Source organism: Aplysia californica, unplaced genomic scaffold (genome assembly GCF_000002075.1).
Source record: "Aplysia californica isolate F4 #8 unplaced genomic scaffold, AplCal3.0 scaffold00609, whole genome shotgun sequence".
Lineage (NCBI taxonomy): Eukaryota > Metazoa > Mollusca > Gastropoda > Aplysiida > Aplysiidae > Aplysia > Aplysia californica.
In genome coordinates this window covers 190,390-215,031 of record NW_004797879.1, presented here as the reverse complement: position 1 = coordinate 215,031, position 24,642 = coordinate 190,390, and the positions used below count along the sequence as shown (strand labels likewise).

The window sequence follows — 24,642 nt, the reverse complement described above, 5'->3', positions numbered from 1 at the left end:
GTACAAAATCTGGGCAAGGGAAAAAGTCGGCAAACGGTGCCCAATTGTCCACCAGCCACCAACGCCGTTTTTACAACGCCATTTTGTTTATAAATCTGTTCTTGCAGGACTGAAGCCGAGTGAGTGTGAGTATCCTTTTCAACATTACATCATGAAAATTACAAAAGTCGCAGGTTTCTGTGTCGTTGTTTGAGGAGGAAGGAAAAATGCAGGATTTATGAGAATGTTCAAGGGAGGCAGGGCTCATCTGTTGTTAGACAGTTCTAAGACTAAGACAGACTTGTGTTGGTGGATAAAAAAGTGGTAGGCCGGGAGGCTCTACAGACTCTCAACACAAAAGTTGGCCTAAAGATAGACTAAGTTTAGAGTAAATTCAGCTTGTTGATTGTTGGCGTGGAAGAACTTCCGTAACAAGTGACCACCCCATCAAACACAATAAAGAACAGGCCTAACGCCTAACCCAAACCCTAACCCCAAACCGTAACCCTAACCCAAAGTCTAAACTGAAGTAGGAAGTGGCTATCCTCACCCCTGGCCCATGGTGAGAATGAAAATACGATCGACCTCTCACTCTCACCCCCGGGTGAGCGTTGGCTATTCTCTCCTGGTGTGAAACAAGGCCTCTGAACATTAGCATACCACCACTAGAGTGTCTAGAGTACCTGGCCCAACCCGCGACCACTTGTCGTATTTTGCTCAGCGGTCTCTGTCAGCAAAGTAGGTCAGGCAATCCATGTTCACGGCCGCTTCAGTGTGTCAACTTTCGGTTTATACTGTGCTATCGTCAATCATTCCAAAGCGTCATTCGCAGATTTCGCATTTTAACATGTTAATGCTCTGCCCTTGGCGCGACCAATGAGTCTACATACATAACAAGAGGGGCCACTTCTCTCTTTGAGCCAATTAAAAAAGTGTCCTCAAATTTCGGTGGCGCCCTCTTCGCAAAAGCGCACCTTTTGCGAACAGAGTTATCCTACTTGAGTTTTAAAAAATCAAAGTGAAACTAGCAAGTTTTTGAATGGATTTCGGAAGAACGCTTTTTTAAAATGATTACGCTGACAAAAAACCTCTTCCAGAGGAAAGGGTGATTGTTTTCTTCGTTTAATTTGACTTTAGAATGAAAGGCAAGAGGTCATTAAAATATAAATAACCTAAAACTCCGCACTGAACGAACCAGAACTACTGATGAACAGCAGTCGATCTGCGCACGCAAGGAGGTGCTATTCCTATTCTTCTTCTGGAAAAACGAAAGAGAGCTTCAAAACAGACTGCAGCGCCATCTGAAGCAAAGAGCATACTTCCTGCGGACACTTTTTTGGCTGAGTGGCCCATCTTGTTATTTACTATCTTTGGCGCGACCGCATGCTCTCAACGCGACCGCATACGGAACAAGGCATGACCATGGGCGCACAGATATGACAGGTGCAAGAAAATTGTTAGTACACCATTTAAAGGTTAGTAAAATAATTTCTTTATCAAATTATATGATGAAAACAATTATCTTATAAAATAACAGAGGGTACAGAGACTAGTGGTCGTGGGTAGGGCCAGCTACTCTAGTTTAGTAACTTTAAAAAACTTCGGAAGGACTTCCGTAACGAGCGACCACCCCATCAAACACAATAAAGAAGAGGCCTAGACCAAACCCTAACCCTACCCCTACCCCTACCCCTACCCCTATTCCAAGCCCTCAATTCTGCTCCGTCTCATAGTGGTCGCTCGTTACGGAAGTCCTCCCAAAACTTCTCTTAGAATGTTTCTGAATAATAAGCCTTTCACTTCGAACTCGACTGCTGCACTAGCAGACGACTGACGTTCTCGGAAAAGGATTGACCAAAAGTGGAACTAGACAAGGTACGTAACTCCTTAATAAAGCAGATTGCACACGAGCTGCACAGAAGGAAAAATGGGGAACTGGTCGCACTCAGGGCACGGTCGCGCCAAGGGCGGATGTCTCTAGATCTACTCCGGTAGATAGGGGGGTGCAGGGGGGTTCACCACCGGTAATTGCCGGTCGGAACTACTTTCACTATGCCTATGCCATAGTCTATAGCCATGGCACCCCTGGTGCCTAGTGGTCCGCTATTCTTCCTTTCCGAAATTCCCCATCTCACTCTCCTCACTTTTCGGCGCTTTTTCAGTGGTGGTAGTTCCCACCCTGCAATTCTTTTTCGCCGGTTCTGGCCCCAAGAGTAGGGGGGTTTCAGGGGCCTGACCCAATAAGAATATGCCTGAATTTTACCATAATTTGGTGTTTTGTTGTTGTTAGGTTTGATATCTTGGCTCGCTGCGCTTCAAACGTATAGATCTTGATGTAGATCTAGGCTCAAATAAGGGGCGCGGGAACTACCGAAAAAGCACCCTCTTTCCTACGTCCTCACCCTTCAACTGCAAACTACCGACTGACGTCTCTTACCGGGTTTTTCAGTCGTTATGACCGTACCTTTTGACCCACGACCCTGACACCTTGAGGTTAATTGGTCAATCTGATCACTTGGTCCAGTATCCTATTTGCTCGCAACTGCTAGGCTAGGCCTAGGCCTATTCCTGGTCTGGCAAAGTACAATGGAGGGCGAGAGATGCGCATTATTAGAGCTCATTTGCATTAACAATGCAACCCCTCGGTCCTGCTCGCAACATGGCGAGTGCTGCGAAGCAAGGCTTGGCGTGTTCCAACTCTAATTACCCTGATTGTCCACTTAGCTTCATGGTCCGCTCAAGTTTACAAGTTGAAACATTGATATAATATAAAATTTAAGCTTGTAAACACAGTTGAACGATCTGGACTTTGCAGATGACTTGGCGCTTCTGTCTCACACTCAGGAACAGATGCAAGCAAAGACGACAATTTTAAACGGCCTATCAGAGTCTGCTGGATTGAGGATCCACCCCTCAAAGTCGAAAGTCCTAAGGATAGATGAACTACTGCGAAAGGAGCAGGTCACAGTACAAGGAAATGCAGTAGAAGACGTCGAATCCTTCTGCTATCTTGGGAGTATAATTGACAGAGAGGGGGGAACAGGTGCGGAAATAAAGTCCCGCATTGGAAAGGCACAGGCTGCATTTATTTCTTTGAGCAGGATTTGGAGGACCAGGGATATCTCATTACGAACAAAGCTCAGAATTTTCAACTCAAATGTGAAGTCAGTCTTGTCCCATACGTGCATAAACAGAATCCAGGTTTTCTTGAACAAGTGTCTGAGGAGGCTGCTGAGGATCAAATGGACAGACAGGATCACCAACGAGGAAGTATTAAGAAGAACCAGACAGGGCCCGGTCAGAGATGAGGTGGGAAGAAGACGTTGGCGATGGATTGGACACTCTCTCAGGAAGTCAAGCAGCTACATAACAAGAGAAGTGTTAGATTGGAACCCACAGGGTAAAAGATCAAGGGGAAGACCTCTTGGAACCCGGAGAAGAGTCACGGAAATGGATGTACAGAAAAGTGGGAAGACGTGGAGTGACATCAAGCGACTAGCCCAGGATAGGGAAAGGTGGAGAGTGTTTGTTCGTGGCCTATATCCTGACCCAGGGTGAGAAAAGCAATGATGATGATGAAGCTTGTAAAAGAAAAGTGCAGTTTTAAACAAGTTCACTGACAAGAAGATTTTTCCCATCTCATTTTAAACTTTTACTTTAAAGTCCTTGATGTCTTTTCTTTTCTTTTTTTAATATTCAGGTGAATACAATGTCAGACTTCAGAGGCAGAGGTATGAGAGGTGGACGGAGTCGGGGAGGCCCTCCCAGAGGAGGATTCAGAGGTGGACGTGGCGGTTTTTCCAGCGACCGTGAGAGGGGGCGTGGAGGATTTGGCCGTGGTCGAGGACGCGGAGATGGATTTTCCAGAGGGAGAGGAGGACCACCAAGGTGAGTGGGTGAAACACAGTGACTAGCAAAATATGACTGATTCTATCCATGATTTTTTGAAGCTCTGGACAGAATTATTTTCCCCTGTTCAATTTTAGACCTGGGGTGCATTACTGTGAAGCTCTTAAGTTACTCTAATATGTATTGTAGCTACGCCAATCTGGCTTTCCCGCGCGGCGAAAATTTGGTCCCCGTTTGCGGATGAATTTGTGGACCCGGCCGTAGCGTAGGTGTTTAACTTTGTTAGCCTCGGTCTGCTCTATTTCCGAACCAATCCGAATGAAACTCGGCAACCAATCAGAAAATGGTCAAACTAATGATATGTGGACGTTGAAGTTCGTACACATAAATTAATCTATACTTTTGGTGTCGGGAACACTTTCGTATTGGGTGTACCGAAAACTATAAGGAGTTTGAATTTCAACGCCGAGATGGTAATAGATCTATCTATCCTCTATAGTGTGCTCAAATTTGAACGTTCTGTGTCAAGTAGTTGTTTAGACCCGATCATAAATACACGACTACCCCTCTATCCAAAGCGGCTTCGCACAGAGACTGGCCATTTTCCCCTCACTCTCGTGGCAAATGTATGTGACCTACAAATCCCCGAATGACTATTTTGGGCCCGTTCATTGGTCACTTGAAATAGGGCAATGGCGGGCGCGCGCATCTGGTTGTTTTTGTCTCTATTTCCCTGTAACATCGCAATGGGGGTATTCCGAGGCGAGGTAATCTCGTCTCGGGGTGTTCGCGTCTCAGCGGGGAAAAATAATTTGTAATTGTACGGCATGCTAGATTGAATTAACTTACTTATATTTTACGGTTGGCATGGTCTAAAGTCATCATAAAAGGCTTTGCAATTATTTAGTCACGCTGCCGACATATATTCTTAAAGATCCCATGTTGTGATACGATGCTATAAATAAAATGGACTCATCCCGACACCCCTTTTTCGCAAAATCGTAATATGTACACCAAAATTTTAATTATAACAAAATAACTGCGAAATTGGTAGTAAATCTGACTGCAGAAATGATTTCTACACCCAATAACACATCGGGTAGCCAAGTTTCTCTCTGACACTCCGATTAATTACAGAGATATCGTCGATTTTCTTACAGAATTTGCTACTGCGTGGTCCACTTTTTAGGAGTATTTCCCTACATGTGGGTCATCCATATTTTGCCGACCTTTACAACCCCATAACTTTTTTATTTATGAACCGATTCTTCAAATTCAAGAAGCATAATTCTTAGAATTGAAAATTCTTTCTTAGGTACCAAATAAAAAAAGGGCTAATGTGAAAAATTAAATTTTCATTGATATTGCTATGTATTGTCATATAAACCAAACTGATGGGAATCAAGAGACGAATCTGTTTATATCAATAACAGTTACCTATAATCTGACTGTATTGTATTTTCTCTCAGACAAAAACCATAGAGGAAAAAAAATTGCACAACACCTCTTCGAAAAATTCGACTTTCCGTATTTTCTCAGCTCTACAAGTCCTTATTATCCATAGGAATTAACACAAAATTGTAGCGATATCACCCTAGCACACATCTATGAGGGGGGCTCTCGTGGCCTAGAGGTTAGGGTGTTGGCCTCTCATTCAAAAGTCCTGGGTTCGAATCCGGGTAGCGACCGAAAAATTTTCTTCTCTAAAATTGTCTCCTTTCACCTCCTTTCCTGCTCTCTAGCAATGTTCTGTTGTCTGCTTTCATTTCCACTTTCCGCCCCCACCACCTCACCTCCTTTCCCCCCTCCTCTGGGCTCCTGACTCTTTCTACAGCCTTTCTACTGCTACTCCTTGGCTCCTCCTTACTGCCACACCCTTGATCTTCTGGTAGGAAAGATCTACACCTAGCTTTTTCGGAAAGGGCTAAAAATCTCGGAGGGCCCGTGTGCAAGTTGGGCACGTTAAAGATCCCTTGGTGGTCTTAAATCGATAAGAGTAGGCTTCGGCCACCACCCGGGCAAAATTTAAAATTTCCTACCAACTGAAAAATATTAGGTATGTCCCGTGCGCTCATATGGCCTTATGCATTTGCGAGCGCCGTAAAACACTTTACAAAAACAAAAACACATCTATGAAAGAATTTCACAAATTTAGTTAAATATATCTTTCTTTGAAGGGCCTTTTTATTATACCAGACTCCTTATTGTTTTCCTTTAGATCTAGCGTACATAGCGACAACAAAATAACACTGATTTTTGCAAGAATTTCACAGAGTTTGAAGTCAGGTTTGTTAACAAGTTCTACTTCCTTTCGACAATTTAAATATAGGAACTATATTAAAAAGTGTACATTTGTTTCGGATTTCGCTCGGATATCGGCGAGCCGCTCACAGCTGTCGAATGGAGGCGGCTGAAAAACTTCGAGCCGCTGTCAGCAGCCGAATGGATGGAATCGGTTAACTTTGAATTTTAACAGTGAGGTATCTGAAGACCGTTTGTACAAATTTTATTTCAAAGACGGCCGCTTCAATGTAGAGTTCATTTTTTTACTTTTGAAATCTTAATCAATGTGAATTGAAAATGCAGTTCATATAAGAAATTGGTATAGATGCATTTCAGGAGCATTTTTCTCAAGTGAGACTAGTCTGTTTATTTTCTTTCCTTTAATAATGGAATTACAACCCTTCCCAATGAGTTGCTTTGTTTAAATATGTATAATCTGATAATAGAATGGGCCTTGAACATAACCGTTTATTTATAGATTTAAATTGCCATAGGCCCTAGTTCATTTGTGTAAGTTAAAAACTAACGTGTTTTGTCATTTGGGGGAGGGGGGGGGGGTCAAATTTCTTTTTACTTTTGGTCAATATTACAATTTAAGATTTTTTTTTTACCTATATGTAATCACAATGACCATCCACAGTGATTCTTATATTGCCAGACATTTGAGCAGAGACGATGATTCACCTCCAAGAAAATCTTCCCTCCTGTCAAGAGGCTATGACAGTTCAGACAGGGACAGGGGACCCCCCATGGGTTAGTCCTGTTTCTTTTTATGCTGCCTGTGTTGGGAAAACATGTCTGTAAACTCTGAATGATTTGCTTTTTAAAATTTAAAATTTGAAAATAAAAAGAAAAGAAAGGAAGATGTGTTGCATTATGGTGAAATCAGGTGTTTGTCAAAATAATGAAACCGAAGAAGACAACATTTTTCTGCCTTCCAGCTTAAGGTTCCTGCTACGGGTAACTAAGCCTGGATCTTGTGCAATTGGCACTGGGGAGCATAGATTAATCAGGACATTTTTATTGATTTTTATTCTTTTTGTCCCAACACCTTTTCTACCCACTCAAAAACATAATCTGCTTGGATTTTACCTCAAACGGTGATCATGATATGAAATGTTAATTTTCCAAGGACACTACAGCTTTGGAAGTCACCAATCTGTGGGGGCATTTTCTCGCTAATATTACTTCTTAATACCTGGCGACCCCCACCTCCTTCAAACCTAAATATTTGACTTCTGTTCAAGATAGACAGGTATTTTTTCTCATCAAAAGCTAGGCAAACTAACAAGCTTTAAGATTGTACAAATAATCCGTATACTTCAAAAAATTGATGGGCACCTGATTTCATGTTGTTACAATGTTTGTTTTCTCATGCGGACATCTGCAACATGGGTTGGCTGTTGTTGTTAACTTATTGTTTTAGAATATTTTTTTTTGTATTTAAGAAATAATTCACCAGGTTAAAAGCTGCTTTCAATCATAAGTGATGACCGATCACACCATTCTTTGATTGTACCTAACCTTACCCCTACCATATGTCATGTCCTGGTGCTTAGCTCATGCAGACATTGTCAGCCTTCCTGTTCCTCTGTCTACAGCCAATCCTTCAGTTGATGGTTTCTTAAATTTTTTAATCAGAATTATTCTGGTTTACCACAGAGTTACAGTTTGTAAATTGACATGCTATAAACGTTATGAAAATGAAAATGAAAAGCTTTGCTTCTGCTGTGCTTCATTATACAATTAATTAAGAACTGAAAGTAGCTCACCTTCTTTCTCTGTTGTTCCAGGCCGACGGGACAGATATGAAGACAGTTATGAAAGAGGTCCACCACCATCCAGGTCCAGGGATCCTTACCCTTCCCCTCCAAGGGACTCCTCAAGAATACTTGACAGGTAATGTGGTTGTTGAGGTGATGTTCATTCTTACAGGGGCAGGAAATACGTAATGGGGCTTTTGGCTTTGAACAATGTTATGGCAGTCATGGGGATTTTGTGTGGTTTCATTTTTTAAATTTATGTTTGTTTAGCTACTGAGAAATTGAAGTGATATTTTGATTTTCATTTTTTTACTGAATACTTATGTGTCGTGGTTATAAATGGCTTGAGTGTTACTTTCATACTTCTACCTATTGAGTCTTGACTTTCCAAATTTAATTTCCTTAACCAGACTCAGCCCGCCCCGCAGTAGCTTACGCGACAGAGACTATGGACCCAGTTCCCGCGACTACCCAAGCTCAAGGGGAGATTACTTGCCATCTCGAAGCTACAGTCCCCCCAGAGACTCTGGGTAAGAATTTGAAGTTTGCAGGGATGAATGTTTCCTGAAAATTGGTTGTTAGTATGGTTTGTGTGATTGATAATGTACTTATTTTGCTCCTGTTTTATTGTGTATCTCTCATCTCCCATATTTATCTGCTGCAGAAGTATGTGCTGTGTGTGTGTGTTTTAAGATAATTCAATATAAAAATAGTGTATTAGATGCAATGGTGCCGATACAGCATTTGCTCATTCCTATTACGTCGATAGTGGGTTGATTTGGATTGTTCAGCTCTAATGGAATGAAAGGAAAAGTAAATTACTTTTGGAAAATAAATTTTGTTGTTAAATGAAGAAATAAAAAAGGTTCTAACTTGAAATTTTAGTATTTAAGATTAGTTGTCGTCTTTTATAAACACAACTGAGAGACGCTATTTGGGAGGGGGTTCTATTATTTTTGTACTTTTCTGAGATTTGTTTATCCATTTAACCCCTCCATTTGGTATATTAACTTTATTTGCAAATGCAACTTTCTAAATTTTCAGTTATTAGAAGAAAAAATCAGTGATACCCCTACTTTGTTTCTTTTCTTTAAAAAAACCCCCCATTTAAATATTGCCCTTTATTTGAGGGTGTTATTGTGTGTAAAAATTTTGAATTCCGATAGCTTGCAAGTGAGTATAACTGAGATAAAACCTGATGCTAGGATTGCGGTTTTTCTTTCCCTGCTTTGGATAATGGTAAGCCATGTGTTTTTCTTCTCCTCAGGTTCAGCTCTCACCGAGACACGTTCCGTAGTAGTCTGAGGGAGGACGACCGCGACAGCTTCTCCCGCCCTTCCCCCCGGGACTACCCCTCCTCCCGCATGCCCTCAGACTACGGCAGTGACCGGCCGCCCCGGGACTTCCGAGATTCCCCCAGGGACTATGGTGCTTCTTCCCGCGACTACCCTCCCAGAAACTCTGATTTCAGGAGCTCACTGGGCGGACGGGGAGACTTCAGGGATCTGCCTCCTCGGGACCGGTGAGTAGACTGAGATTGCATTTGTTCACCGTGTCTTCGAATTATTTGATGTCAAATTTAGCGAGTTGCTGTGTTGTGTAATTTTTTTGGATTTTTTTTGTTGTAATCATTTGCTTTCCCCTTTTTATTTGGGCACTAAAATATGTTATATTTTTAATGCCAGTTTACCATTGTGAAGTGTTTCTGTGCAATTTATAATCTGTTTGTTTTTTTAATGTTCTTTTGCCTACTACCAGCAAATGATTATATCTCTTTGAGTTATACTAGAAAATGACGGAGTATGGATTGCCTTTGTGTTGTTTGTAATCTGACGTAATTGCATGTGCAGACAATAAGATGACATAATGTTTTAGATGGAGGCTAGATTGACCATTCTATGTATAGGTTTCCCTAGCTTAGTGATTCCTAGAAGTATTTTTTCACTCCCCCTCTTCACGTCAAGTCAAAATGTCGGACTTAGTCCTGCGGTTTACGATCGCCATTTCGCTCTGTCCGTTGCCATTTCAAACCGATGCTAGATTTCCTTTTTTTCACTTATCACATTAGAAAAACATACTTCTTGTGTGTTCTAGCCATTTTTTAAAAGAAAATCTAGCATAATATGCCTTTTAAGGCAAAAATTATCTGACTTGTGAACATCGGTAAACACATTAGTCTAAATCCTTACGTCTGTGACACTGTTACGCAAAATTTATAACAAAATAAACAGTCAACACTTGTTTTTTATTCACATGTTCATTGGGCACATAAACAAACAAAACAACACAAATTGAACGCCAAACAGTACAGCAGGAGAGTTTTATTTAAAAAACAAACCCTGTGTTGTCTTTCACATCCTTACCCTGAAATCCGCCATATATTCTCGTTCCATATGAGTAATATGTTAAGGAAAATTTAAGGGATTTTTTTAATAGCTTGACAGAAACAAATTTGTAACAAATTGTCTTTCAATCAATAAATAAAACTGAAATGTTGAAACTGTATGGTGGGAAAAAAAGTCATTTTCAAATGTATTTGGACTTGTTCTTTGTTATTCTTGATCCTGTTTGCTCTCATGAAGAGTTATTGTCACTTGATCTTTGCTGTCACTTCCACTTGATCTTTTCTATCGACAATTCAACCATTGTCATGGTTGTGAAAGTGCTTCACTTTCAACATATTCCCTTGGGCTGTCAACTCATGGCAATACTATTCCTTTATTCCATTGTAAGACTAATGTGGGTGGTTGGCGGGAGCTCTGGTGTGGTTTGCTCCTTCTTTCCTATAAAAATTCTATCGTCTCTATCTTCCCTCCATCTTTTTTATGTTTGTTACTCTCTTGTAACACCTCTATTCGACACTTATATGACCTTATTGTGTTGCAAGTGCCGTAAAACTCTTACTAAAACATAAGACTAATTTGAGAACTATGCCTCTACTTTTAATCATGAATTTTCTCACACAACAGATTTGGCCCCATGCTCAATTATCTTTCTGGCATTGTTGGGACTATTTTAAAACTTCCTGATATGATTTTGATACTTTTGTAATTGAGAGTAATTTTGCTTTTAACTGGATGCATTAAGTCCCAAACGTGACCTTTGTCTTGTCAGGGTTTGTTGGAATTGTTTATGGTTAAGGGGGCCTTATCTTTCTCCACCCATGTCTCATCAAATGAGACAATCTGTTTTTAAAAATACAACAGAAAACACAATGCTGTATTTCACTACAACTTCCGTTCTGCTGTGGCACAATATACTGTTGTAAAAAATGAAATTTGGAAAACTGGCTTTTCTCTGCTTGTCTGTATTCTTGTTTTCTGACGTGGTCTGTCTTTCGATCGTACAAATGTCTGGAACGGCTAGAGAGCCGGAGAGGCAGCAGTGGAGGTGATGTCTGAGCCAAAAGGCTTGCAGGTCAGTTTTGTGGACTTTCCCCTTCACAGGCTATCCTCCCGCGACTATGACAATGGCAGAGACTATCACTCACGTTCTGGACATTCTGACAGGCCCGTTCACATGGACAGGTAAGGTCACGCAGATGTTCCTGCCCCACAGACTGGTTCTTGATGCTGTTTTGAGGTCTTGTGGGAGATCACTCAGCTGTTCTCGAACCTGTTTGAACTCCTTGCTGCTGAAGAAATGGGAGATGTTGCTGTGGTCAATGTCCTATGGTCTGGTGTTCTTCCTTCATCATTCTTTCTTTTTTTCTTTTCTTTCTTTTTTTCTTTTTTGTCTGAACGATTGTAGTGTGTGCATTATTGATAGGTTGTTCGGATAAGTTACTTTTCAAATGAAAAGTCCTGTACATCATTCACTCCTGTCCTCTGTCTAAATGATTATTGTGTATGTATTATTGTTAGGCTATTTGATTATTTAAGCTACTAATATGAGTTAATTTTGTTGCTCCTTGTTATTATTTCACCCTGCATGTTTGTGTTTGAAATGCTTTTGGTGTTACCATTTTTTTTCCTGTTTGGTTCTTTTAAGATAATGCAGCACAACTACCTCTTAATTGCGACACGTTCATGTTTCATATTTTCATGGATCTTTGATTTCATGCAAACATTGTTTCTTAACTTGGACAATGTAATTTGTATTAAACGAAGAGAATCTTTGGAAACTGTTTGCATAAGGAAAGGTTCAGTTGTGAAGTATAGTGGTGCCCACGTAAGATTAATAAAAACTCAGTGATCGTGAGTAATAGCCGCCCCCCGGCTCTTAGGTGTAGAGGATGTGTGTGTTTTTTCAGGTGAAAGTGATAAAAGCAGAGATTTCAGAGTGAATGTTTATGATGAGGCATTTTCATTGTAGTTTGATAGCGTATTGAAACTTATTAAACAGCACTGCTTGTAATGTTTAGTATGTAGCAATGCCAATCGGATCAGTTTTAGGTCACATTTAGGTCACTACCGAGAGTCTGTTGACAGCCAATTTGCATCATGTCTGTATTCAGATAGCCCATGACAGTCAACTTCAACCAGTGCCTTTTGTGTCACTGTCAGTTTCTTGGAACCTTGAGATTAAGGAATAGATTTATCATTAAATCATCGTCTTGGTTCGGTTCAGTCACAAATGATCTTCATATTCAATTCTAAAGAGCAAAGAGATTACTGTCTTTCTTTGAAGTAAATAGGGAAATATCTACATTTTGTCTTTTGTTGGCATTCAAGTCTAAGTCAATGAAGTTTTATTATTTAATACAGTTGCATGCTTATCGTTTCAATAAGAAATGCTCCCTTACTCTTTCCAATCAACACCCTCTGTCCATCCTTTATCATTAATTACAACTGGAATTAGAAGACAAAGGCAGGGTGCAGTTCTCACAGGACAAAATTATGGTGTTTATAGTACTAGTTACACAAATAATTTGCATATGGTCGGAGGACACCTCTGGTAGGTCCTACCTCTGTTCTTTCCCTCTTATTTCTGTCCATCTATCTTGCTTTTTACCTCTTGTCTTAAATTAATTTGTTTGCGTCAATTTACTTTTTTTCACAAACTCCAAGACAAATATTTCAACTCACTGTTTTGTTTGAAATTTCTTAGGGATTACGGGTCTAGTCGTTTTTCCAAGCTGGATGACCGCAGTCCAGGCCGTGGACCTAGAGAGTACAGAGGTCAGTCAAGAAAATGTCTGTTGCACCTGTGATGAGCTGAACTGTACTTGTGATGTGTGTGTAGCATCATTTAAATCACTTTCATGATGGGTATCGAACTAAAGGTCTGTGTTAGCCCTATGAGTGGGTGAAAACAGCATCGGTCTGACGACTTTGATTTGAAGGTTATTTCTAGTCACTTGAAACAGGGGGTAAAAAATAATACAATTTTAAGAAAGTCTAATTTTTGCGAAAGATCTTGAAACAGCTGAGTGAGACAGATTGCTAATTATGTAGTGTTGCTACACACATGGGCTGGAATATGGTTGAATCCTCTTTGGGTGGGTTTTGTTTTGTTTTGTTTTGTTTTTTTTTTTAGACGGGTCATGAGTATGGGATTACTTGTGTTTATAGTAGATTACAGCATGATTGGTCCTTCTGTTTGTGAAGGGATCATTGTGGGCAGCCCGCCCTCTAGATCACCAATATTGTGTTGATAGGGAGGTAAAATTGGTACTGTTACAATCTATCTCACCACTCCAATTTCCTGTGTGGAAATATGTCAATTTATTGCCATGTTTTGTTTCTGTGTTCAGGAAGAGGTGCCCCTCGTGGGATGCGTGGTGGACGAGATGACCGCGGTGGGCGTGGTGGTGGCTTCATGAATGGTAAGTCTTTTCGTCCGTCTCTGGAATGTCTCAGTGTCTTGCTCTTGTCTTCTCCATGTCCTGTGCTGTATGGCAAGGGAGGTACCCGTATCCATGTCAAATGGAGAAAGAATGCTTTGATACGTTTTGGACCCAGTATCGCTTTTCTCTCTCCTGTGGAGATGTGAGTGAAAGCTTTGGATTGTCTCTGGGGGTAAATCATAAGTGTTATGATTTTTTTGACATAAAGTAAATTACAAAACTTAATCAAGGAGATTTGTCGCTTGTCCAAGTTCTTTGCAGTCGGACTTGACAAGCTCTTAAAGGAAAGAAATACTCACAGGGCTTTGTGACGAACTAATGAAATCTTGATGTCATTACTCTTGAATCAATGACAACATTGATTGGGTTGATACCAAATGTGTCCATGGCTCGGCAGGTTTTTGGAAGGCAGCAGGACATGCTATGTAGAAGAAAGTCGGCCTTTCATAAGGAGAAAGGAATGAGAGTGGTCAGTGGAGGTGTCCTGAGTGTCACTATGTCTTGTCTACAGAACCTTGTCAAAAATATATTTGACTCTTGCACATGTTGCTAGCTCAACATGAGCCCAGGACTTGCAAAATCGAGACATGGAAAGTTGCTCACTCCACGTTGGAATTGTCATCTGTTGATTTTGAGAGTTTAGTGTGACATGGTAGCACGACTACAATCCTGACTTTGTTAAGTGCTATGTTGATGAGTTTATAAGTAGGATTTTGCTCAAATTGAAGTTTGCAGATTCTGAAGCTGCCTGTCGAGCACGACTTGGTACAACTCTTGAAAACAAAAGTATCAGAGAAGGAAGTCCCTTTGGCACTGTTTCCAAGGAATTATGATACAGAGTCCTGGCACCCATGATGCTGGCTATGATTTTGGAACATGGTTTTTGGAGTACCCAGGAGTTTTGGAATATCACCTGCCCTGCCTCAGAATGAAAAATGAATAAAAAAGTGACTTCTTTGCACCCGTCATCATGCCACAAGGCCTGTTTGCTCTAGGTTCTGCTGGCATGCTTACAAGTGGCTGTTAAAATTTGGGTTTGTCTTATTAGCTGATGGAATTTCAACAGCTTGGCAACAGAGATCAGGAGACCTGAGTTTTGATCGCAGATTTTACAGCTTTTGAAGAGGGAGATTTCATCAAGGTTTTACTGACCAGTCTAAACTTTTCTGATCTGCAATTAATTCTGCTCCAAATTTGGATGGAATGACGCCCATCAGTGTGAAGTTCTCCAACATTGTCCAGCTCTCTTTATGGAAGGTCCAGATTGAGACGAGAAGCTGTTGGATTAACCAGGGCAGCATTACTCTACACCTTTGTATGTGCATGGATGTTAAGTGATGTCAGAAGAGACATATACAGGTTGTAGAGCCATTTTAGTACATAACATAGTGACCAAAGACATTGTTATAAAAGGATTAGCACCTGGACATCATTTTTCTTACATGGGTGTCTTGAGATTTTGCAATAACTCAGGAACCTATATCTTTCTTTCATGTAGAAATACACCAGGAACAGGGTCTTAATATTTAAAGTGGAAATGCTCCTATTGTCTAATCATTACATTACTCTATCACAGAAATATTGAAAGTCTTTAGTTTAAGTTAGTTAAGTAAAGTGCTCAGAGAAGCTCTTGGATTACTTACCTCACATAACCACAGGATATTGTATGGTCTTACAGCAACACTTAGAATGATTATTTAGCAGTTACCTTGGAACAGGGTAGCCTGCATCATTTATCAGACATACGATTATATGCCATCTTCTACATGCTGATCCAGTTGTAAATTGTTTTCATTGCTTCTGTGATTCGTGAAGTAATATAATGAGCATACTATGGAATCATGCTGAACTGCTATTGATGCAACTGCGCATTGACATGTATTGAGTATTGATGCATAACATTAGTGGTGAAAGCCATTCTGTTGAACCCTTTGCTGCTCTTGCTTAGTTATGTGCAAAATGATTTGAAGTTTGTACAAGTAAAGTAATTGCCAGTTGAGCTGCTGACAGTGTATACATTCACTCAGTGATATGCGTGAGGCTTTAATGGAGTACTATGGGATCAGATGTTGCTGTTACTATTGTCTGTGGCTGAGTAATGATATGTGTTCTGTGTAGGAGACCAGGAAGCAGGTCGTGGTAATACTAAGTCAGTGGTATGTCAGGGACCTACATGGAGTAAGTACTAGTACTGTTGAAGCAGATGTGTCTATTGCTAATGTCTGTAGTTGTGATAGCATTGATAGGTGTTAGTGTAGGAGTAGGATACAGGGATGTACACCATGGCAGTAAAAATTGTTTCTGTCTTGTTGCTTGAGACTACTGTACATTCTATGCATGTCTGATACAAACTCAAACAAGAGTTTAGTGGACCAGAAGCCTAAAGCTGAGACTACAACACTACACTTTTAGACAGCAGGTGATTTTTGGTTAAAGCCTTTATCTCTCTAGCTGGGTCCTAGCCAAGGTATGGAAGACATTTAACACTGGCAAGAAATGATGGAAAGGAGGATCTTGTGCCACAGCAAAGTTCATTAGTAGTACATGGCGGCCTTCTAATTGTGGGCAGATTGTTGTGAGTCTGTATGATGAAAATCAATTGAAACATGGCGGGGAAAAGGAGGTTCCCATGTTACGTATAGGTTGTCTACCTAGTCAATTTTCTTTGAGGCCCTGCAGGAGATTGTCGGAGAGAGAAAAATAGTTAAATAGCTTAAACTTTGTTATGATGATCAGCATCACTGTCAAAGTTACGACCTGTGTGAGCTCTTGAAAATCATTGGAAGTAACATGACAGAGCTGGTCACACTCAGTATGTTGTTGTATACTGGTTATCTTTGTTTTTGATCCAAGGATTCTGTCAGGAATGTGACAGTAAATATTGGTAAGTTAGTCTTTTACTCTGTCTGATTCTTCCCCAACCAACCCTTGTTCACCAATACCAAACACATGTCTTTATTTCTTCCTCACAATAATGCGCTGTGCAGGTGGGCGTGGACGAGGTCCACCTCGCGGCCGAGGCCGGCCAGATTTTCCAGGCAGTCGTGGGGGCAGAAGGAGTCCCCCTCCAAGTCGTGACGGACCACCGAGGAAAGCCCCGCGTATGGAGAGCTCCGACAGTTATAGGAGATAAAACCCAAATGTGAAGAGGAACCCCAAGAGTGGTTCTCTCACTGCGTCTGTATAGATATCTACACAACTCACATTATGGATGGAGTGACCTATGAGGATGGGACAATTTAGTTATGATGATGAAGCCGAGAATGGCTCTCTGTATGTACATCTGTAGAGGTATCTTCGCAACACCCAGTTGGACATAGAAATGCAGGCGATGAGACAAGGATTGTTCTCTCTGTACTGGTATATATTTCTGCACAACCCAATCTCTGGATAGCAGGGATGACTCAACTGATTTGTTAGACTGGGAGAATCTAGTATTAGGCAATGAAACTGAGCAAAGTTCTGCTCTGTACCAATATAGAGACTGTCTCTTCAACCCAAGCTTTGGACAGGTCAGATTCATTGAATGACTTACTAGAGTGAGAAAATTTTAATACAACAGGACTAGAGTTGGACTGCAGGCTCTGTCTAAATCAACTAGCTACCAAACCCAAAGGTGGACAGTAGACGTGCTGAATGGTTTATTAGAGTGGGAGAATGTGGATGCTGCTACACAGCTTGAGTTGTTGGATTGCAGGCTTTACATCCCCGTGACCTGATTTGACTACATCCAGTAGAATGGAGTTTTTAGCCAAGCAGGTACCATTTACTGCCTTCTGATTTGAATGGAAAAGAGTTCTGTGATGATTCTAGGTTTGAAGTGTCCACCAGGGATCGGTTTCCGTACATCTAAAGACAAATTTTCTAAGGTTAAAATTTAAAAAACCTAATCAGTGAAAATTCGAGGAACCAAGGCGCACTGCGAGTTGAGACCCATGCATTTGGGATATGCTCAGCTGTTGACATTGTAAATGGTGCAGCTTTTTTTTGTGTGTGTGTAGAAAGCAGATATTTGATGAGAATGGAAGTGGACCCACCTATCAACTAATGTCTGCATATGTTGGGGGAAAATATGGAACACTAAATTGTTAAAAAAAAAAGAAAATCATGGAAAATACCATTCTGATTTTACTTTTGTCAGAAAAAACTGATGTCTGCCCATCTATATGGTCTCCACCCCATAAAATGAACGCGTAATATATTTTCCTCAAATCAGGTTTTGTATCTAAGACAAACCGTAGCAATTATGTTGAACCTTGTAAGTTGTATGGCACTTACAGTGAAAGTTCCTTGCTTAAATGCTGGAGTAAACACTGCTTGATTAGGATGAGGTGTGGTCACTCTGGTGTTAGGTCAAGTCACAAAGTGTACGGAAACCGGTACTGTAAGGTGTAAGGAAACTTTAGTTTTTAAAAATAAATGTACCAAAATGTGGAAACTGGTACTGTAAGGAAACTTTCAGTTATTTATTTATAAAAAATAAATTTAGCAAAATATGGAAACTGGTATTGTAAGGAAGCATTCAGTTTTCAAATAAATGTAGCAGAATACATGTATCAAGTGTGAAATGTCAGCAAACGAGACTGATGTGACAAAGAAATGTTGGCCATTGGAGTTATGTTGAGGCCATCTAATAAGTCGGGGCGTGCTAAAAGCCTTGGCTGTCACCGTGAATATATTATATCAATGCCTAAACTGTAATGGAAGTAAGAAAGGAAAATGGTACAATGTACAGATTGTTAGATGTTGTTTATTTTTTCATTGATACCAATGTACATACACATCAGTTTAGATTAGTGGCTAGAAGTTTATCGTGTCGTAGAAAATTCTTGGCCATGTTTGTGATGAACCTCACAATCTTAAGGTCTGTACTATGTACTGTTAGACGTTATAACAGGAATTCTGTGTTGTTGTTTTTTTTTTAAACCTGACATTGGGGATTGAGGGCTTTGTCTTAAACACTTGTATTGTAAGCACATTTGCTATTTATGTACATATGTTTGTCAATTTCTGTGGGGAAATTAATTCTTTAAGCAAATACAGCAAAATACTTTCAATGCCCATTATGTCCATTTCATTTCCCATGTCTGCTCATTTTCTGTCAGTGTGAATTTTCAGTTCAAATAAAAAAAGATGATAAAAAACTGCCGAAGTAAAGATAGTTTCATTTTGATACGAATTTGTGATTTTGGAAAAGCTGAGCCCATTATGTTTATATTGAAAGATACTGTCTTTAGAATTGGCTACTTGTGGGGGTTTGCTGGCGTCAGTTGTTATGTTCAAAACTTTTATGGTTGTGCCCGGCAATGCACATTACTGTACTCCCCACAAAAAGTCTGGACATGGTCTGCCTTTGTAACGACGGCCTTAAAAATTATTTTTTTTTACAAATGACAAAAAGTCATTGTGAGTCTTTCAGAGAAAAAGTTTTGTCAGCATGAGGCATATGGGTCATGAACACTTGTCCATCTGGAGGTTGGTTTATATAATCTGTACTTCACTATGATATGTGTACCGAGATGTTCAGTCTAATTACAGTATACAGCAACCTGCATTGGGAGGAATCAAGTTCTTCCTTGAAATGACTTTTATTTTGTTGAAATGGGCATTTTTGACAGTATCGGTCATTTAGTACTGCGGAAAGGCAAGACAGACAGAAACTTAAAAGGAAAATGAAGCAGCACCTATCACTCAGTGGCACCTTCCAATTACTTACCAATTGGGCGTGTAACTCCCAACATCATGACCTGCTAAGTAGAGGAGAGCAGATCCCACATCTATGGAATGAGCTGTGTCTGCTCTAGCATGGTGGAACATTATGGGCTGAAAAACGGAGACATTTGGCACAGATTTGACTTATGGAGGATGTTGTGGGTGAATTTTGAGAACATGGAGTCATGTATGGATCATCACTGGACATGAGGGAAAAACACACTGCAGGAGGAGAAACGGTCAAGAGTCAATGCAAAATTTGGCTACATTTTTCCCCCTGGATCCTGGTACGGTCTGCTGGCTGGAAGTTTTGGAAGGAAATCTCAGAGTCTCCAAATGTATGGCCAAGTAGTGCAAAATGCTGCGCTCTGGGATATGCTCAAGGAGACTGTGAGGAATAGCTGGATCATTCTACTATAGGACTGCATGGGGGCAAAGTCAAGATTGACCACCTCAACACTCGGACTGCAGCAAAGAGCCGGACAACATAATACAACTACAGGAAAACAGTCTCTATAGATCACTTCAACATTCAAGTTGGTTTGAGTAAAGTGAATCACTTCAACTTCAACAATAGCGGTCGTGTTGTGCAAGGGAAGTTTTGAAAGACATGTGGGAAAGAAAAGATCTGGGTGTAAAATGTTTCAGTGGCACCCTCCAACAGCCAACTTCAGGGGGAGAATGTGGCATGGCCCTTGGGATTTGAATCTGGAGATAGTATAATGTAAACCACACATCTTGGCTGCCAGTGCGCTGCTGACTCCCTCTTCTTCTTGACTGTTGCTCAAAAATAACTCTCACAGCATCTTGGGCTCACTGAAGACAATGCTGAATGTTACGTTTTACAGCACTATGCAGTGCAGAAAATTTACTGAAATGCTGTCTGATGTGGTTGGTTACAGTTGAGGCTGGCTAGATTTTCTTTGCAAAAGTTACCGTTTTGACTCAATTTGATCAAATTCAAATCCTTCAGAATCAAACAAATTTTTTTAGGTCACAATCATGTAGATTTGATTAAAAATGTGACATGACCAGTCACGTTACATTGCAGGGTCGGATCTTTTGTTTGAGCACGGAATGTAAGGCTGCAATGGACTTCCGGGTCAAAATTATTATCAAGCACACGAGATCTGTTTGGGATAATAATGTGCACTAGCCAGTGCCTTTTCCTGACCGGATCTGATCTGATCTTGCATTTGGTCAATGGACGTGCATTCTAACCAAGAGTTGAATACTTGTTGGGGTTTATTGAGAACGTTAAGATATATTTGATGACTACATCTACAGCTGTGATCAATACACACAGCCTCCAGTGAAAGGCAGAGCTATATTTAATTGAATATTAGTATTAACTTTCTGAACCAATTGTGACAGAAAATCAAAAAGGGAACAGTCAGCTTGAAACATTCTGTTTTCTAGCAACAAGGATAGACAATGGCGCAAGCTGCCAGTTATCTTCATCCATGTTTGGTATGCTTTCATGTATTGGTTACTTGTTGGCTATAGTTAATGGATGTGACGTTTCACACATACTTCCCCCACATTGTACTCTGCAACATGAAATAGACCCAGATGTTTAATAATTGAAAAGAGGTGTGTTCCACTTTACAATGATGTTGATACAGTGAATATGGAGATTGATTTAATTAACAGACTGGGCTGCTAACTAATGGAATGGTACAGAAAGTCTTTTTTGAGTGATACTGTTCCCACTTATAATGAAGCTAAAGAGGTCTATGTTTTTCCACCGCGGATAGTGTCAGACAGTGTTAAACATTAGCTTTGACTTTGAACATTTGCTTTGTTATGAGAGCCAGGAAGTGGGCCAACAAAATTGTCACTTAGGCATCGAATAGCAATCATGTGGAGTGTGAACACTGCTTTTCATTAGTTATAATCATTAAGTCAACTTTACCCTTCGTGAATATACAGTTCTTGAAAAAACACTAATTCATTAAAGGGCTTTCTCTTACAGTTTCTGGAAGCTTTTTGCTTGCTCGCTGGCGAGCTATAGACTTTTTTGTAAGATATGTTGCACTCAATTTAAATGCTTTTAAAATAAAGGACAATGATGGGAACCTGAAGTAAATAGTTTCTGTCAACAAGCTGTTTCTTCAGGGAGAAATGTATGTAGCGACCATGGATTTTTGGAGAGAAGTAGTAAGTTCCACTCTTTTGTAGTTTATATGAAAAAAACTGAAAGCATCCATACCGTTGGGAGTAAAGAAAGGCACATCAACAGAATAGTGGTCATTTAATGCCTGGAAAAGGTATATAACGGGAATAAAAGAGGGAAAGGAAAAAGTAGGACCTGCGGATGGCATCATCGAATCTCTGCCATCTACACTGCTGTTATGGCTGCGCCAGTTTTTAAAAATTGGGTTCAGAGAATGTTATAATAAGAGACTCACAAGTTGAGAAGAGTACACACTGTCAATGGTCATGGCGAACATGGAGATGAGTTTGTGGTGTAAGTTACCTATCATTGGTGTTGAAGTTGAAGGTATTGTATTTGGATTCTGGAAACGGAAGTACATGGTCTGATGTGTTTACAGCAGTTTGGATATGAAAGGTAAAATATCTATCTGCTGGGATGATGTGTTCAGTTCAACCCGAGATTTGCTGACCACAGGGTGAAAGCTGCCCACTTCCTGAATGATCTGAATTGTGTCAATGGAGGTGTTAAACATTTACTATCACGGGTAAAAAAAAGGTACTTAGATTGCTTTGAAAGAGAAAAAAATGGTTGTCCTACTGTCTACACATGAGGTCTGTCTGCTGCCCAGGTATTGAATCACATGGGACTATAGCAGTACATGTTTGTGACACCCAATATATTATTATATATTCTTTGTGTTTTAGAACCATAATATGTCTGGTTCCCAAGGTATTGGTGACAACGACTGATGAATTGAGGACAAGATGACAAAACTGTAAGAAAAGACACTTTTATTTGTATGAGAATTCAAATTATGAATTGGAATTGTAGTAGGGAGAAAGTTATCCCTCACCACAAACCACAATGGTTTCTGACATGAATAAATAAAAGCTGAATTTTGCTTTTTACTTCGGCATATTCAGAATGTTATTTAACATTTTTGTCTTGGTCTACACGATGCTCTGCAATTGGTTTGAATCAAAAAAATTTGAAACAAAGCTAACCCCAAGAGAATCCTGGAGGTGGACGCAGATGATGAGAAGGCTGGAGAAAGCTGGAGAGAAGCAGTAAGGATTACAACAGGAGACTCGTACAAGAACGAAAACAATCATTGGAAAAGGAGGATAGAGGAACTGATCTGGGCTGCTGTTTGATTGTTTGTACTGCCTCTGTTGGGAGCTCTGACGTAAGTAACGCTTTAGACCTGCTGCTGTAGCACTCCTATTCAGGAGGGAGACAACTACTGAAATACATTTTAGAAGCCTACAAAAAATCCATGGTGAGCCAATTAGGCATGTCTATGATCTTTATTATATTTAAATTTTTTAGAACTTAAGTCTAAGATGAGTATAGCTTTATGGCATGGAATCCAACTGATCTTTTGCTTTCATGATCAAGGAAGAAAGATATAAAAGTCAACAGGGAAGTATGGAGTTATCAGAGAAGGAGCAAAACCGTTGCTGTGGAACTGCTTACTTTGGAGAAACAACTCCCTTATCCACAGATGCTAGTAAATGATAAAGGAGTTGTATCATATTCATATATATATATATTATTGTTTAGGCATTTGAAAATGTGACTCTTGGATCACCCAAAATGCCAGGCCCCCACCCTTTACATTCAAACTACAGGCTGTTTTGTTGGCAGAAAGGTTTCAATAGCAACTGGGGAAAAAACGATAATGTGTTAAAACTAAAACAGTTTTCAGAAATATGTGCGAGTCAACAACTACTGCACCCATGTTTCTGCCTGATGTTTCATTTTTTTGACACTTGTAACCGAACCAGGATCAAGGAGAACAAAGGAAACTTTTACTCCTGCCACATTTTTTCCCTTTGGGACTAAAACTAAAACACCTTGAACATGAAGTCGTACTCGGACTCGAGATATGGGTCTTGTAGTATGTTGGAATTGAAGTGACCATGGTATGTTATTCTTATGTCCTTCGATGAACTTGATGCTGAGACAGTGAACAAAGTGAACCTGTAAGGGCCTTAGGCCTCTACCGCACTACGACAGTTCATCCCGGGATACTGGAGTTTGAAACCTTTGAATTAGAGTGTAATGTACCGCACTGATTGGGACAGGACATTCTTGTCGATTTGAGTCCCAAGCAGTTGTGAATCGCTACAAACTCGGTGAGACAGGAGTGAAATAGAGAAATGTAGCCACCTACCGCATTAGGACAAAACTGTCCCAGACTTGGTGACGCCTGCTGTGAAGACCGTGGAGCTTGTGCATTGTGACATATAATCACTTAAAAAAATTTCTGCCGCGCAGGATTAAACTTAGGGCATAAAATTTTTAAAATAATTATCGCATTTCAAAACTTTATATTCGGATTCAGTGTCTCAAAATAAGCAAAATGGCACGCTGGGAACCTGATTTGATGCGATACTATGTAAATTTTAGCGAATAATTTTATTTTTTAATTGATCGTCAATGGTGAAGTTGAATATCAAGGTCACCCGGTGCGTTTCACATTTGCAGGAAAGTCAAAGCTGCTACACACAACACGGTGCAGTAGGCCCCAATGGTTGTGTTTTGCATATCGATTCTCAACTTTATTGTCAGCTGCAGTCGCTCGGTTGCTTCTAATCAGTCTATTCTCATCAAAATGGATGTTGATCCAAATTGGATAGAAAACTTTATTTGTGCAGTGGAAAGCAAACCATGTTTGTACAGCAAGGCTGTTGTTCTCTACGTCTATTGCGATTGGGATATAAAAGACAAGATGCAATCTAAACCGGCTGAATGGTGAAACAGACATGCACACAAAAAATATAATTTATCTTCGTAATGGGGCTTGCGTTCCTCATGTGATTTTTGCTAGTTTCGGGTCGCTGACCACGATTATTATTTTTTATTTGGACAATATTTAGGAAATTTTTCGAATGCATTTTTAACTCCGCCTTGGGCAACAACAAAGAAGCCGCCTTATGCGCCGGATCAGTCCTGTCCTAGTGCGGTATCTGTTTTGACATGCAAAAAATCGACGGTGGGACAAGACAGTCCTGTCCGAGACAAGAATGTCGTAATGCGGTTGAGGTTTTATTATTTCATGGTGTATATATATACTGTATCGCTTATTGTCTGTGGCTTTTTGATTT

General features: G+C 40.2%; 1 protein-coding gene across 5 annotated transcripts in view; it reads left to right on the top strand.

The window, feature by feature from the left end:
- Positions 1 to 24,642, top strand: part of LOC101857824 (RNA-binding motif protein, X chromosome) — a 26,176-nt gene continuing 1,534 nt past the window's right edge. The window contains exons 1-10 of one of the 5 annotated variants that reach the window (XM_005107502.3): positions 1 to 119; positions 3,680 to 3,867; positions 6,752 to 6,864; positions 7,905 to 8,010; positions 8,285 to 8,404; positions 9,142 to 9,396; positions 11,321 to 11,401; positions 12,924 to 12,994; positions 13,570 to 13,641; positions 16,650 to 18,807. In XM_005107502.3, coding sequence (XP_005107559.1) covers positions 3,689 to 3,867; positions 6,752 to 6,864; positions 7,905 to 8,010; positions 8,285 to 8,404; positions 9,142 to 9,396; positions 11,321 to 11,401; positions 12,924 to 12,994; positions 13,570 to 13,641; positions 16,650 to 16,795 — 1,143 coding nt within the window. In that variant the 5' untranslated portion in view covers positions 1 to 119; positions 3,680 to 3,688 and the 3' untranslated portion in view covers positions 16,796 to 18,807. Of the gene's footprint in view, positions 126 to 3,679; positions 3,868 to 6,751; positions 6,865 to 7,904; positions 8,011 to 8,284; positions 8,405 to 9,141; positions 9,397 to 11,320; positions 11,402 to 12,923; positions 12,995 to 13,569; positions 13,642 to 16,649; positions 18,808 to 24,642 lie in introns of those variants that run through there. The other 4 variants (XM_005107501.3, XM_005107503.3, XM_035972198.1 and 1 more) reach the window with 4 other exon arrangements.